The sequence below is a fragment of the Macaca fascicularis genome, chromosome 17, assembly GCF_037993035.2.
Source record: "Macaca fascicularis isolate 582-1 chromosome 17, T2T-MFA8v1.1".
Taxonomy (NCBI): Eukaryota; Metazoa; Chordata; class Mammalia; order Primates; family Cercopithecidae; genus Macaca; species Macaca fascicularis.
Window position 1 is genome coordinate 1,748,228 of NC_088391.1, and position 15,966 is coordinate 1,764,193.

The window sequence follows — 15,966 nt, forward strand, 5'->3', positions numbered from 1 at the left end:
TATAACAACTAATTTCTTCTCATTAATCATGTAAATAAGTATACATTGTTACAAAATCATGGAGTCCAATGGAGATTACAGACAAAATTAATTATAAGGACCTATCTAAATCAACTCCAATGCCTATCCAAACAGGAAGCCTTTTATCCATAGGCCACCTGGATTTGACAGAAAAGTTTCCAAAGGTATTACAAATCTGTTTCACTTTTCTTAAAATTTTACACCACCACAATTCAACTACATGGAATTGTGCTGAAAGGTAAACCTTACTTTTTACACATAACACAGAGTTTCTTTGGAGCAGGCTTGTGGGAGAAGGAAGAAAGGCAGGTGGTAGAACAAAAGAGGTGAGCTGATCCTTTCCGTTGATAAGCTGTCTGGCCCTTCTGTAAAGGTTTTTTGCAGTTCGCACACGTGACTTTAACTGGTTTAGTAGGCTGCTGTTGCGCAGAAGGCTGGAAAATCTGTTTAGGAAGTGAGGCCACTGGTGATAAAGAGTCCACTCCTGGTTGTTTCTGATTACGGGGAAATGAAGCTGACTGGGAGATCCAAGAATCTTAAAAACAAAACGCACAAGAAAGAGTAATGAAACAAGTGTTTGTTCATACATATTAAAATTTATATCAGAGAAATATTAACTTCCCATTTTGTACAATTTTAAGATGTTAATGGAACAGCAACATAGCAGAGAGGTTTATAGCACAAGTTTTGGAGTAAGAATGTCACAGTACCAATGCACTATATTCTTTAAAATAGTTAACATTAGATTTTAAGTGTTCTCAGCACAAAAAAATGGTACGTCGGGTAACACACAGCTCAATCTAGCCATTCCCACAATGTGTATCCTCTTCAAAGCAACATGTTGTACACAATAAATAAATACACAAGTTTTGTCAAATTTTTAAAAATTAGTTAAAAGAAAAAAGAATGGTTCACATTCCAGCTCCATCACTTACAAGATTAGGAAGCCACTTAAATTGTGCCTTACTCTTTAGAGCGTTTGAAATGGTTTCAACCTCATGCTAACAGTAAACATTAAATGAGGTGAGACATATAATAAAGCATAATAACTGGGATATAGGAAGTATTAAAAAATGTCACTAGTTATTAAGCAGGAAGTATTCACGTATTTACAAGATATTACTTTAGGCAAGGAACACATATTTCAACATTAAAGAATAGTAAAATCCTAACAAGAACCTTGACAAATGTAACGCAAGTCTAATAAAGTTTATAATTATTTTCAAGACATGTTTTTAAGAACAGCTTTTCCATATATATGTTTAGTTTCATGGCCTTTAAATATAACACATAATCTCATAGAAAGAGTATTACATAGAAATGATGGAATTAAACCAATGTGTACAGGCATATCTCAGAAATATTTCTGGTTCAGTTCCAGATCACTGCAATAAAGCTAATATTGCAATAAAGCAAGACACGAGAATTTTTTTGGTTTCACAAAAAAGTTATGTTTACACTATAATGTAGTCTATCAAGCGTGCAATAGTATTGTATCTTTTAAAAATCTACATATCTTAATTTAAAAATACTTTATTGCTAAAAAAAAAAAAAAAAAACTAATCATGTGAGCTTTCATCAAGCTGTAATCGTTCTGCTGGTGGAGGGCCCTGCCTCAATGTTGACAGCTGCTGACTGATCATGATGGTGGTTGGCTGCTGGCTGTGGCAATTTCTTAAAATAAGACAACAATGATCTGTACCCCATCAATGAACTCTTCTGCTGTTTGACAGCAGTTTACCCACACTAGAGCTTCTTTCAAAATCAGAGTCAATCTTCTGAAACCCTGCAACTGCTTTATCAACTAAGTTTATGTGATAATCTAAATCCTTTGTTGTCATTTCAACAACATTCACAGTATCTTTACCAGGAACAGATTCATCTCAAGAAACCATTCTACTTTGCTCAACCATAAAAAGCAACTCCTCATCTGTGCAAGTTTTATCACGAGATTGCAGCAATTCAATCTCATCTTCAGGATCTACTTTTTTTTTTTTTCTTTTGAGATAGTCTCTCTCTCTAGTCCAGGATGGAGTGTAATGGTGCAGTCTTGGCCCACTGCAACCTCCACCTCCTGGGATCAAGCAATTCTCGTGCCTCAGCCTCCCACGCAGCTGGGATTACAGGTGTGCACCACCACACCTAGCTAATTTTTGTGTTTTTAGTAAAGGCAGGGTGTCACCATGTTGGCCAGGCTGGTCTTGAACTCCTGGCCTCAACTGATCCATCTGCCTCAGTCTCCCAAAGTGCTGGGATTATAGGCATGAGCCTCCATGCCCGGCCTCATTCAGCTTCCACTACAAATTCTAGTTCTCATGCTATTTCCACCACCACATCTACAATTACTTCCTCCACTAATGTCTTGAACCCTTCACCATCATTCATGAGGGCTGAAATCAGCTTCTTCCAAACTCCGGTTAATAATGCTGTTTTGACCTCCTCCCATGAATTACAAATGTTCATAAGGGCATTGAGAATGGCGAATCCTTTCCAGAAGGCTTTTAATTTACTTTGCCTAGATCAATCAGAGGAATCATTATCTACGGCAGTTATAGCCTTACGAAATGTATTTCTTAAATAGTAAGACTTAAAAGTCAAAATTACTCCTTGATCCACAGGCTGCAGAATGAATACTGTGGTAGCAGGTATGAAAACAACACTCATCTCCTTGTACATCTCCATCAGAGCTCTTGGATGACCAGGTGTACTGGGCAGTAATATTTTAAAAAGAATCATTTCTATGAGCAGAAGGTCTCAACACTAAACTATTCGGTAAACCATGCTGTAAACACATGTGCTGTCATCTGGGCTTTGCTGTTCCACTGATAAAGCACAGGCAGAGTACATTTATCATGATTCTTAAGCACCCTACGAATTTCAGAATAGTAAATGAGCACTGGCTTCACCTTGCAGTCACTAACTGTATTAACTATATTAACAGGAGAGCCAGCCAGCTGTTTTGTCCGCTGTTTCATGTTGCCACCTACATCAATTATCTTAGATCTTCTGGAGAACTTGCTGCAACTTCTCCGTCAGCATTTGCAGCTTCACCTTGCACGTTTATGTTATGGAGATGGCTTATTTCCTTAAACCTCATGAGCCAATCTTTACTAGCTTCAAACTTTTCTTCTATTTCCTTATCTCTCTCAGTTCTCATAAAACCGAAAAAGAGTTAGGGCCTAACTCTGGATTGGGCTTTGGCTTAAGGGAATGTTGTAGTTGGTTTGATCTTCTATCCAGACCACTTAAACTTTCTCCATATCAGCAATAAGGCTGTTTTGTGGCCAGGCACAGTGGCTCACACTTGTAATCCCAGCACTTTCAGGGTCTGAGGCAGGTGGATCGCTTGAGCAGTTCAGCCTGGGCAACATAGTGAAACCCTGTCTCCACAAAAAAATATTTTTTAAAAATTAACCAGGCATGGCAGCACATTCTTATGGCCCTAGCTACTTGGGAGGCTGAGGTGGGAGGATCTCTTGAGCCTGTGAGGCAGTGAGCCAAGTTCGAGCTACTCTACTCCAGACTGGGTGAGACAGTGAGACTCTGTCTCAAAAAAAAAAAAAAAAAAAAAAGGCTGTTTCACTTTCTTATCATTCCTGTGTTCACTGGAGTAGCACTTTTAATTTCCTTCAAGAACTTTTCCTTTGCATTCACAATTTGGCTGTTTGGTGCAAGAGGCCTAGCTCTCAGCCTTTCTAGGCTTTTCAACATGCATTCCTCACTAAGCCTAATCAGTTCTAACTTTTGATTTAAAGCAAGAGATGTGAGGTTCTTTCTTTCACTTGAACACTTAGCAACCACTATAGGGTTATTAATTGACCTAATTTAAATATTGCTGTGTCTCAAGGAATAGAGAGGTCCAAGGAGAAGGAGAGTTAGAACACACACAACAGTTATCAAACAGGTTCACTCTCATATAGGTACGGTTTGTGGCATCCAAAACAATTACAATAGTAACATCAAAGATCACTGATCACAGATCACCGTAACAGGTATAATAATAATGAACAGGTCTGAAGCATTGTGAGAATTACCAAAACGTGAAACAGAGACACGAAGTGACCACATGATGTTGGAAGTGTGGCGCCAAAAGCCTTACTCGGCTCAATGTTGCCACAAACCTTCAATTTGTGTAAAGTGCAATTATCTGTGAAGTGCAATAAAGAAGTGCAATAAAGAAAGCACTATAAAATGAGGTATGCCTGTACTGACTAATCCAATGTCAAATTCCTCCACCACTGCAAAGGTTCAGCACAGCACAGTGCTGAGGTGTCGGAACGATTAATGGCAGAGGACATCTTTTCTCTCTCATGCTAAGCTTCTTTAGTGCTTAGCAGGAAGTTCCTGTTCTGCAGGCCTCTCATGGCGCTACCAATACCATAACCTATCTTCATTTTGAAACGTTTCAGGTTACCACTTCCAATTTCTACTACTTTGGTCTCTCATAAATTTCTTTTTCCTTTCTAGTTTCTCCTGTATTTTGAACTTCCATACACAAAAGCTGCCCTTCCACAGGAAAAAAATTACTTTCCTTGCAGTACAAAATGTAACCAGAGCTTGGGAAAACTTCTTTCCTACCAAAACTTTAAAAAGGATGATTTTTTGGTTCTGACCCATTCCATCAACCTAATGGTTTCAAGGGGCTATTCAGATTTTACCTGACTGTATTAATACCCCTTAGTTTGAAAAACAAAAACAAAAACACACCAAACTTATTAGAATAAAGAGTGCATTCTGGAATTCTGTTATTTAGCTATCATCACAGTAACTGACCAGTTTTAATAAATGGGTAAAAATCTTATCCACGAGAAAGAAAATCACTAGAAGAACTGGTAATTCCATCTTATGAAAGGAAAAAAGGTCTCCAATAAAAAATTATGCTTGAACAGATCTAAAAGAAACAGTTCTTGCCCACACTAATACAGGCTCCGCAGGGCGTTCTATTTTCTAGGCTTGTCACTTGAATACATAGTTAAAGGAGCCTATCAAAACTTAAGGGCATCTATTGCCTTGACACTGAAATAAATGGTGCTTCTGTATTTTCAATTTACATTTGCCCTAGTTTTACATTTTTATTTCCTCCAACATCAAAAAAAAATTTTAGGAATAGAAAAGGCCTAATCATTTTGTCTAAACCTTCAATTTCATACAAGGGATTTCATGAAAGGATAGCTGGTAAATTTTCCCAATTAACAATCAGTACAAGAACCAATATAAACAGCCAAGATTTTATAGCATCCATTATTCTCTATTACAAATAAAATCAGCATATAAACGCAAGACCCAATTCATATTTCTCTGTGTACAGTTTTTCTGATGACTAGTTTACAGAGTTTGAGTAGACAGGAACACAATTCTTATGATATGGTCTCTTTGATCCAGCAATATTCCTAAAGAAATAAGTATCCCAAGATGTATACACAAGAATATTCTTAAAAAATAATTATCTAAGTAGGAAAAACTGGAACCGAGCTAAATACAAAATAGACAAATTTCACACGCATATGTTGACATGAACAAAATTTCAAGATCTACTGCCAGGTATTAAAAGGAGTGGCAGGAATGGCTGCAAAACTGTACCTATGCTATGATCTCAGGTTAGAATTATATGTACCATTAATTAATTGATTCTCAGTGGTAAGACTTAATGTTATTTTCTTCATATTTTTACATATGAGAAAGAAAAAAATAGCTATTTTAAAACTAATTTGAGCACTATTTAAGCAGCAAGGTTATAATGAAAGACTAACATACAGTTCATGGCAGTATAAATTGCTAAGAGCTTTCTAAAAAGCATTATGACAATATATTTCTGTAAGTTAAAAATGCTCCTACAAACTCACACATACACCCCCCCCAACACACACACACACACACACACACTTCTACCTGCCTATAAGGGGTTTTAGAAGTAATAAGAAATTTCAAAACTGAGTAAAAAAGAACATATCTATTCTAACACCACTATATACCAGGTATGTATTTTTAAACCAAAAATCGTTAGGGGCATGGGAGTAATCATATCATTTAGCCCAGTAACTTACTTATAGGAATATACTCAAAGGAAATAAGAATGTGAAGAAATATTTCATCATAGACCTACAACAGCAAAATATGGGGAACAGTGTAAAAGCCAAATATGGGAATGTTACGTCAATACCCACTGCGCAGCCATTAAAACTTACATAGTTAATGGTATGAGAAAATGCAGTGGAGGAAAAAACAAAACAAAACTACACAGATCTGCATTTCCACTAGGTTAACAAAATACAAAAAAGACTAAAAGACAACCACCCAAAGTATTGATAGTGGCTATCTTTACTCAGGAGGACTATGATCGGGTCTCACTGTGTTGTGCAGGTTGGAGTGTGCTGGCTATTGACAGGCACCAGCACAGAGCACTACAATCTCCAACTCCCGGCCTCAAGGGATCCTCCCATCTCAACAGCTCCGCACCTCACACCATCATGCTCAGCTCTCTTTATTTTTTTCAGACAATGTCTCACTCTGCTGCCTGGGCTAGAGTGTAGTGGCACAATCATAGCTCACTTCAGCCTTGATCTCCCAGACTTAAAACGACCTTCCAGCTTCGGCCTCCCAAGTAGCTGAGGCTACAGGTGTACACCACCATGCCTGGCTAGTTTTAGGGGGTTGTTTTGTTTTTATTTTTGTTTTGAGACAGAGTTTTACTCTGTGCCCAGGCTGGAGTGCAGTGGCGCAATCTCTGCTCACTGCAACCTCCACCTCCGAGGTTCAACAAATTATCGTGCCTCAGTCTCCCGAGCAGCTGGCATGCACCACCATGCCCAACGAATTTTTGTATTTTAGTCGAGATGGGGTTTGGCCATGTTGGCCAGGCTGGTCTCGAACTCCTGACCTCAGATGATCCATCCACCTTGGACTCCCAAAATGCTGGGATTACAGGCTTGAGCCACTGCAACCAGCCCTGGCAATTTTTTTCATCTTTAGTAGAGATAAGGTCTTGCTCTATTGCCCAGAGGCTGGTCTGAAACGCCTGAGCTCAAGTGATCCTCTTGCCTTGGTCTCCCAAACTGCTGGAATGACAGGCATGAGCCACCATGCTTGGCACCAGCTCTTGTTTTTAATCATAGATTTTCCAAGCAGTCTTCAATAATCAGACATTACTCCACAAATAAGAAAAATAACTAGCAATTCATAGAGCATCCTACACTGCCTAGATTTTAATTACTTCACGTTATTCTCCACAATCCCTAGGATAAGGCCTAAAATGATGACAGAATGAGTCAGACACAGAGAGAAGTATGTGAGAGAGAAAAGCAGATAGATATACACACACAGAGGAATTGGGGGAGAGGTTAAAGAGAGACATCCACAGCCATGTCACAAAAAAGTCAGAGTTCGTTTTGTTTTTGAGACGGGGTCTTACTTTGTCACCCAGGCTGGAGTACAGTGGTGCAATCTTGATTCATTGCAACCTCTGCCTATGGGGCTCAAGGGATCCTCCCACCTCAGCCTCCCAAGCAGCTGGGACCACAGGTGTGCACCACCATACCTAGCTAACTTTCATATTTTAGGTATTTTGTATTTTTTCACCATGTTGCCCAGGCTGGCACAGAGTTCTTATCACTTCCATATTTTAAAGTTTTCATAGAACAAGGCTGCTCACAGAAAACAATTTCAAATAGTCAAGAAATTTATCAACCTTCAAAAAAAAAAAAAAAAGTTGGGGGGCTAGGTGCAGTGGCTCACACCTGTAATCCCAGAACTTTGAGAGGCCGAGGCAGATGGGATCACTTGAGGCCAGGAGTTTGAGACCAACCTGGCCAACATGGTGAAACCCCGTCTCTACTAAAAATACAAAATTTAGCTGGGCGTGGTGGCGCACATTTATAATTCCAGCTACTAGGGAGGCGGAGGTGCAGTCAGTTGAGACTGCACCACTGCATTCCAGCCTACGTGATAGAGCAAGACTCTGTCAATAAATAAATAAATAAGAAAAAAAAGTATTGCTTATTTATGCCCTTGAAAAATAAAAATAATTTTTAAAATTTTTAAGTAGTAAAATGCTAACTAAAAGCTAAAGATACGTGGTCAAAAATAAACACAGCATCGAGTTGTATACATTAAATATATACAGACTTTTGCATGTCAATCATAACTTTAGTTTTAGAAAAGAAAAAAAAGCATGATATGTTTGGCTTTCTTCAAACGTGAGAAAAATAAAAGAAAATCTTAGCCAACTCTTAATAAAAAATAAAATGGCTGGGCATGGTGGCTCATACCTAGAATCCCAGCACTTTAAGAGGCCAAGGCAGAAGGACTGTTTGAGCCCAGGAGTGTAAGACCAGCCTGGACAACATAGTGAGACTCGGTCTCTACAAATAATTTTTTTTTTTTTAATTAGCCAGGCATGGTGGCTCATGCCTGTGGTCCCAGCTACTCTGGAGGCTGTGGTGGGAGGATCACCTGAGCTCAAGAGGTCGAGGTTGCAGTGAGCTGAGATTGTGCCACTGTACTCCACTCTGGGCAACAGAGAGAGACCCTGTCCCAAAAAATTAACTAATTAATTAAATTAAATAAGCACAGGGAAAGTAGAAATAAATCTAAATGCAGCCGGGTGCAGTGGCTCACACCTGTTAATCCCAGCACTTTGGGAGGCTGAGGTAGGCAGATCACCTGAGGTCAGGAGTTTGAGACCAGCCTGTTCTGGCCAACATGGTAAAACCCCATACAAAATACAAAAATTAGCCATGTGTGGTGGTGGACGCCTGTAATCCCAGCTACTTGGGCGGCTGAGGCAGGAGAATGGCTTGACAGGAGGCGGAGATTGCAGTGAGCCAAGATCGCGTCACTGCACTCCAGCCTGGTTGACAGAGCAAGACTCCGCCTCAAAAAAAAATCTAAATGCAACTACTGTACCATATTACACTGTTCTTTAAGTGTACTATTATATTAATCTACTGGTTCTCTAATTTATATATTAAAACACTAGCAAAAATTCTATTAGCAAAAAGTAATACATGAAAAACAAGAAATTAAATTATCACACTTCATTCTTTTGTTTGTTTTCCTTTTTAAATTTAGAGATGGCGCCTCACTATGTTGCCTAGACTGGTCTCGAACTGCTGGGCTCAAACAATCCACCCACCTTGGCCTCCCAAAGTACGGGGATTACAGGCATGAGCCACCGTGCCTGGCCAAATTATCAGACTTTGGTGATGAATGTAAGGAGTATTTTTTTCTTAAATCCTTTAAATATAAAATTACTTTATGATTAACTTTCTAGTAATCCACAGAAAAATACTATACACGGTTTTACAATTCTTATTAAAATTTCAAACTTAAGATAAAATTCAATATAATTAACATATTTTACATGATGAAACTAAACAAGGTAATACCAGTTACTACAATGAAAAAAGCAGCAGTCAAAGGTTTAAATTTATTTACATGAAGTAGAGTTTCTCTTACTGCTTACCAGGATTATGATGAGTTGCAGATTCTCCATTCTGAAATACGTCTCCTGCCACATTCATTCTACCAGGATTAAAAGGTCCTACTCCAGTCTTGGTCTGTGAAGTTAAAGATGGGGTGTACGTTTGTATATTAACACCGAAATTACTTGACTGCAGTCCGTTAGAGACATCTCCCAAGTTGGTATTCTGCAGTGATGTTACATGTGTAATCATTAAGTTCATATCTCGCCCGTCAGTATTTTCTAATTGGCCATCATTCACAGAGCTTACACCTGTTTCTAAAGTTGTAACATTAGCAATCTGAATTTCAGAGTCTGGTTCTGTGGTGATACCACTATTACCCATTCCTGCATTTACCTTACTTCTTGAAAAACTGGAAGTGGAGAAATCCACATCATTGGTTCTGTTTTTAGTCTCAGGAGGTCTTCGTTCAATAAAATTAGAGGAATTTTTCTCTTGCCCTTGATTTGTTTCCGTGTCCTCTTCATCATCAATGACAATTGTCTCACTTACACTTCCCTTCTGAGATGCCAACTCTTTTGAGGAAGGAGTAATTTTGGAATCATTTCCTTGTAGTTCTTCATTTTTCGATGATGTAAATGTTATGGTTCTTTGATCAGCTACCACTGGTACAGAAGGTGGGGGAGGTTGTACAGGTTCGATAAAAACAACATCATCATCATCTTCCACTGACGAGTTCTGAAACTTATTAGATCTAGACACTAAAGGATTAGCTGGACCACTAAATGAGTTTCCTACATTCGTGAGACTGGTTGCCATGGCCGTACTCCCTAATAAAACAGGAGTCTGATCAGTCAATTCTAATCCTCCCACTGAACTTGTGTCCATGCCAAAGAGCCTGTTAGGAAGATAGAAATAAGAATTAAAACGTCAGTATGACTTTTTATGTTACTCTAACTGAAACCACTGATTTAAAGGCTACTTTTATTTTATTTTTATTCTAAATGAAGTGACTCTTATCTAACATTCAGGAAATTATGTGATATCCATTCTGTGATCTCATTCATTAATCATTTCATACAGTTCACATGTTAACTTTTGCAGGATAACAAGGAAGGCAATTATCCAACTTTTATTGGATAATGAATCATATGCAATATATTCATGGTAATCACATGCAATATATTCCTACCACCACCACCACCACCTCCTTTCAGGGGTACATTATTTACTCCATAAACTTTAACACTAAAAATATGGACAAATCCTCCCAAACATCTGAACAGGAAAAAAAAGAAAATCAAAATTTGACAAAAAATAATTACTTCATTATACACTTATCCCATTTATTCACTGTATCATACAAAGTCACATGCTATAATCCTTTCCCTTACCTCATCTTTTTTGGGGGGTGGGGAAGGACAGGGTCTCGTTCTGTCACCCAGGCGGGAGTGCAGCGTTGTGATCATGGCTCACTACAGCCTCGACATCCCAGGTTAAGGCAATCCTCCCACCTCCAACTAGCTGGGACTACAGGCCATTGCCACCACACCTAGCTAATTTTTTTAAATGTTTTTTGGTACAGATGAAGTCTCATTATGTTACCCAGGCTGGTCTCAAAATTCCTAGGCTCAAGAGATCCCCTGACCTTGGCCTCAGCCTCCCAAAGTGCTGGGATTACAGGCATGGGCCATTGTGCCTGGCCATCTTATCTTTTTTTAACCCACTTTTCTCATATTCTCTGGCTTCCATTAATTGTACAATTAAATCTTTCTGAAAATTTTAATCTTTCTTGACCCTATCCAGAAAGCATAAATTCTTTTGTTGCCAGGTACCATGCTGTGTGCTTTATATCCCAGTAGCAGGCTGCATAAAGGTCACCAAAGGTATCAGGTCCCCATCCCTGGAACCTATAAATGTTGTCTTACATGGAAAAAGGGACTTTGCAGATACGATTAACGTTAAGGATTTTCAAGTGAGATTATATGGGATTACCTGGGTGGGTCACAAATGCACTCACAAGTACCCTTATAAAAGACATGCAGAGGGAGACTACAGGTGAAAGAGAAGGCAGTGTGACCATTGGGAGGCTGAGGTGGGCAGATCGCTTGAGCCCAGGAGTTTGAGACCAGCCTGCGCAACATGACGAAACCCCATCTCTACAAAAAATACAAAAATTAGCCAGGAATGGTGGCACGTGCCTGTAGTCCCAACCACTCAGGAGGCTGAAGAGGAGAATCATCTGAGGCCGGGAGTTTGAGGCTGAAGCCAGCCATGATTGCGCCACTGCGTTCCAGCCTGGGCTACAGAGTGAGACCCTGTCTCAAAATGGAAAAAAAAAGAAAAAGAAAAAGAAAAAGAAAAGAAAAGAAAATTCTGGCTTACAGATGCTAACTCTCTTGCCCAAGTCACATAGCTAGGTTGAATACCCAGGTCTCTAAAACTCAAGAGTTCAAAACTCATCATTGTGCTATATTCAACTAATATTTTCTAAGCACCTCCTATATGCCATGCTGTGCTGGAGCCAAAGAAAATAGCAGAGTTAAGAAGATAACCTCAGGCCAGACACAATGGCTCATACCTGTAATCCTAGCATTTTGGGAGGCTGAGGTGGGAGGACTGCTTGAGCCCAGGAATTCGAGACCAGCCTGAGCAACATAACAAGACCTCAAATCTACTAAATACTAAAATTTAAAAATCAGCCAGTCATGGTGGTGCACATCTGTAGTCCTGGCTACTTAGGAGGCTGAGGCAGGAGGATCACTTGAGCCCAGGAGTTCGAGGTTGCAGTGAGCTATGATTGTGCCACTATATTCCAGCCTGGGCAACAGAGCAAACTCTGTCTCAAAAGAAAACACATAAACACACACACACACACAGACAGAGAGAGAGAGAGAGAGAGAGAGAAAATTTCTAGAACAAAGTTACTGAGCAAATGGAGATGAGATAGATCATCAGGTGGTAATATCACTAATTCTGAACAAGAACCACTTTGATCTCACAGATCAAACTTGGGGGGCGAAATGCAAGGGGAACCAACTAGAAAAGGAAAAACTGAAGGGTAAGTATAGACTACAGATTAATTTGTAGATAGGATGAATAGGAAGTTGAAGTGGCTTATATACAGTGGTTTGGTCAAATTTTCATAGTGTACTATCTGAAAAGATGAGGAGATACTGGCTATATAGTTCTTAAAGACTGGTTTAAAAACACTTCATTTAAAAGCCTCTGCAAGGATAAAAAAGAGACTAATATGTATTGCTTTGATTTACAGATGACAGTGTTAGAGGCATTTTTCACTGTACATCTTGTAGCATTTTCTTAATTTTGGATCACGTGATTTATCACTTTTTTTAAAAACTAAATTTAAAAAATTTTAAACAGAATAACAGAAAGTGAAGAGATAACTAGTTTGGTGATCAGAGAACATCTCTTTAAGCAAGTGACATTTACACTGAAATATGAAATGATAAGAAAGATTCAGCTGTGAGAAAACTGGGGACGGGATATTCCAGGCAAAGAAAACAGCTTCTGCAAAGCCTAGAGGGAATGAAGTTGGCCAATCCAAGCTGCAGAATAAAGCCAACGTGGCAGATCAAAGTAGGAAGCAAAGAGGAGGATAAAATGAGATAAACAGGCAGAGAACAACACATCAAGGCCAACTAGCTAATACATTAATTACATTTAACAGATTTACAGAGCACCTAGTATGCACAAGATACTTTCAAGGCACAAGGGAAAAATCAGTAATCAAAACAGGTAAACAGCCCTGCCTAAGCTTAGAAAGCATTAATTCTAACTAAAGGTGAAAGTTTGGATTTTACTGGAACAGGAAACACTGCTATGTTTTCAGCAAAGAGGTGATACAATCTCAGGTTTTAAATAGATCACTGCGGCTGCTATGTGGGAACAAGAGACAAAAACTGGAAGCCAAGAAACAAACTAGATGGCCATTGAAATGGTCCAAGTGAGAGATGACAGTGGCTGAAAAAAGGGTGAAAAAAATCTACAAGGTATACTGATGACTTTAAAAAGTTACAGAACACTCATGGAGATAGAGAAGAAGGATGCTTAGCAAAGGCTCAGAAGGGTAGTGGTGAGGTGGGAGGTTAATGGGCACAAAACAATAGAACAAGACCTATTATTTGATAGCACAACAGGGTGACCATAGTCAATAATAATCTAATTGTGCATTTTAAAATAACTAAGAGTATAACTGGATTATTTGCAACACAAAGGATAAATAATTGAAGGGATACTCCATTCTCCATGTGATTATCACACAATGCATGCCTGTATCAAAACATCTCATGTAGCGGGCAGAGGCTGAGGCAGGCGGATCACTTGAGGTCTGGAGTTAGAGACCAGTCTGGCCAACATGGTGAAACCCCATCTCTACTAAAAATACAAAGATTAGCTGGGCATGGTAGCGTGCACCTGTAATTCCAGCTACTCAGGAGGCTGAGGCATGAAAATCGCTTGAACCTAGGAGGTGGAGGTTGCAGAGAGCTGAGACTGTACCACTGCACTCCAGCCTGGGTAATAGATGGGGTGAGACTCTGTCTCAAAAACAAAACAAAACAAAAACAAAAACAATCTCATGTAACTCATAAATATACCTACAATGTACCTACAAAAAAACCTACAATGTACACACAAAAATTTTAAAAAGTTATAGAACACAAAGAAAATTACTACTGTGATGTTATGCATATCCCAAAAACCTATATATACGATATTTTCCCTGAAGTATATATATTTATACACAAATTCATGGGGAAAAAAAAAACTCCTGAGAGGATCACATCATGCTGATAGAAGCAGTTTGCTGGGAAGGACAGAAGTTTAGGTAGGGGGCTGAGTGGTCAACCAGACGCACTTTGGATTCTGCTTTAATCTAGGGTTTCACGCAGCTAAGCACATGACTGAGTAAAGGAAGGAAAAGGAGTCAGTAGCAGAAGATGATATACAGTTGGCAAAACTCTAGTCAAAGATGCAATCTCCAGATACAAAAAGAGATGCAGAATAAGCACTTTTCACAGACATCAAATAAGGGTACACTAACTTTTTAATGAAACATTGAAACATTTAAATAATTTGTCTTTTCTTTTTTTTTTTTTTGAGATGGAGTCTCTGTCACCCAGGCTGGAATGCAGTGGCGCGATCGATCTCGGCTCACCGCAACCTCCATCTCCTGGGTTCAAGCGCTTCTCCTGCCTCAGCCTCCAGAGTAGCTGGGACCCCAGGCATGCACCACCACGTCCAGATAATTTTTTGTATTTTTAGTAGAGACGGGGTTTCACCATGTTAGCCAGGATCTCTTGACCTCATGATCCACCCACCTCGGCCTCCCAAAGTGCTGGGATTACAGGTGTGAACCACCACACCCAGATGTAACTTGTCTTTTCACTGAATCTCTAAGACCTAACACAATGCTTGAGCACAGAGTAGACAAATGTCCCAAATATCTGCGGAAAGACCAGAACCCAAAGCCAATTATGTTCACTTTAACTATCAAAGTTATTTTTAAGTAACAGCATTATTTAATTATCAAAGTATACACTCTAGCCCTTTACTTTATATATACTGTATTATTCTCTGACGATTAAGTGTCCTCACTAAACCAAGTTCTAGTGTCAGACAGGCACTTTTCCACCACTCAACAAAATAAGAAAATGAAGTATTTTCAAAAACATACGATATTTTACAGAATGCCAAGGTGTTATTTTATTCTCACATAACTGTGACAATCCCTTTGAGTTAAAAAACAGATTTTTTTCTATAATAAAACAGCAGCTCACAAATTAATTAAAACTGCCCAAAGTCCCAAGACAGTATAGGATTCAAACACTATATACACAGAGCTCGATTTCAAAACCAGTCTCCACTGGTCTCAGAGAAAGAGCTGTGTGTCTACCTGCTGTCAGATAAAAGACATGCTGTGACTGGAAAATGGCAAAAGATACATTTATAACTACTTGAAAGAAAATGGGCTGGGTGCGGTGGCTCACGCCTGAAATCCCAACACTTTGGGAGGCTGAGGCGAGAGGATTGTTTGAGCTCTGGAGTTCAAGCCCAGCCTGGGCAACATAGTGAAACCCCGTCTCTACTAAAATACAAAAATTAGGCTGGGCACGGTGGCTCACGCCTGTAACCCTAGCACTTTGGGAGCCTGAGGCAGGCAGATTGTCTGAGCTTATGAGTTCGAGACCAGCCTGGCCAACACGACAAAACCCCATCTCTCCTACAAATATATATATATATATATATATATATATGTATACAAAAAATCAGCTGGGGGGCCGGGTGCAGTGGCTCACGCCTGTAATCCCAGCACTTTGGGAGGCCCAGGTGGGCATATCACGAGGTCAGGAGTTTGAGACCAGCCAGGCCAAAATAGTGAAACCCCATCTCTACTAAAAATCAAAAAATTAGCCAGGCGTGGTGGCGGGCGCCTTTAACCCCAGCTACTTGGGAGGCTGAGGCAGGAGAATTGCTTGAACCTGGGAGATGGAGTCTGCAGTGA

At 39.5% G+C, this 15,966-nt stretch overlaps 1 protein-coding gene across 30 annotated transcripts in view; it reads right to left on the reverse strand.

Annotated features, from left to right (window-relative positions):
* The window catches only part of ZMYM2 (zinc finger MYM-type containing 2), a 129,230-nt gene that overhangs the window by 84,674 nt on the left and 28,590 nt on the right, over nucleotides 1-15,966 (reverse strand). For 18 of the 30 annotated variants that reach the window (XM_065533053.2, XM_015439033.4, XM_074021685.1 and 15 more), the window contains 2 exons: nucleotides 9,482-10,338; nucleotides 271-556 (listed from right to left, as the gene is read on the reverse strand). In XM_065533053.2, the coding sequence (XP_065389125.1) occupies nucleotides 271-556; nucleotides 9,482-10,328 (1,133 nt within the window). In that variant the 5' untranslated portion in view covers nucleotides 10,329-10,338. Of the gene's footprint in view, nucleotides 1-270; nucleotides 557-9,481; nucleotides 10,339-15,966 lie in introns of those variants that run through there. The other 12 variants (XM_074021696.1, XM_074021692.1, XM_074021688.1 and 9 more) reach the window with 2 other exon arrangements.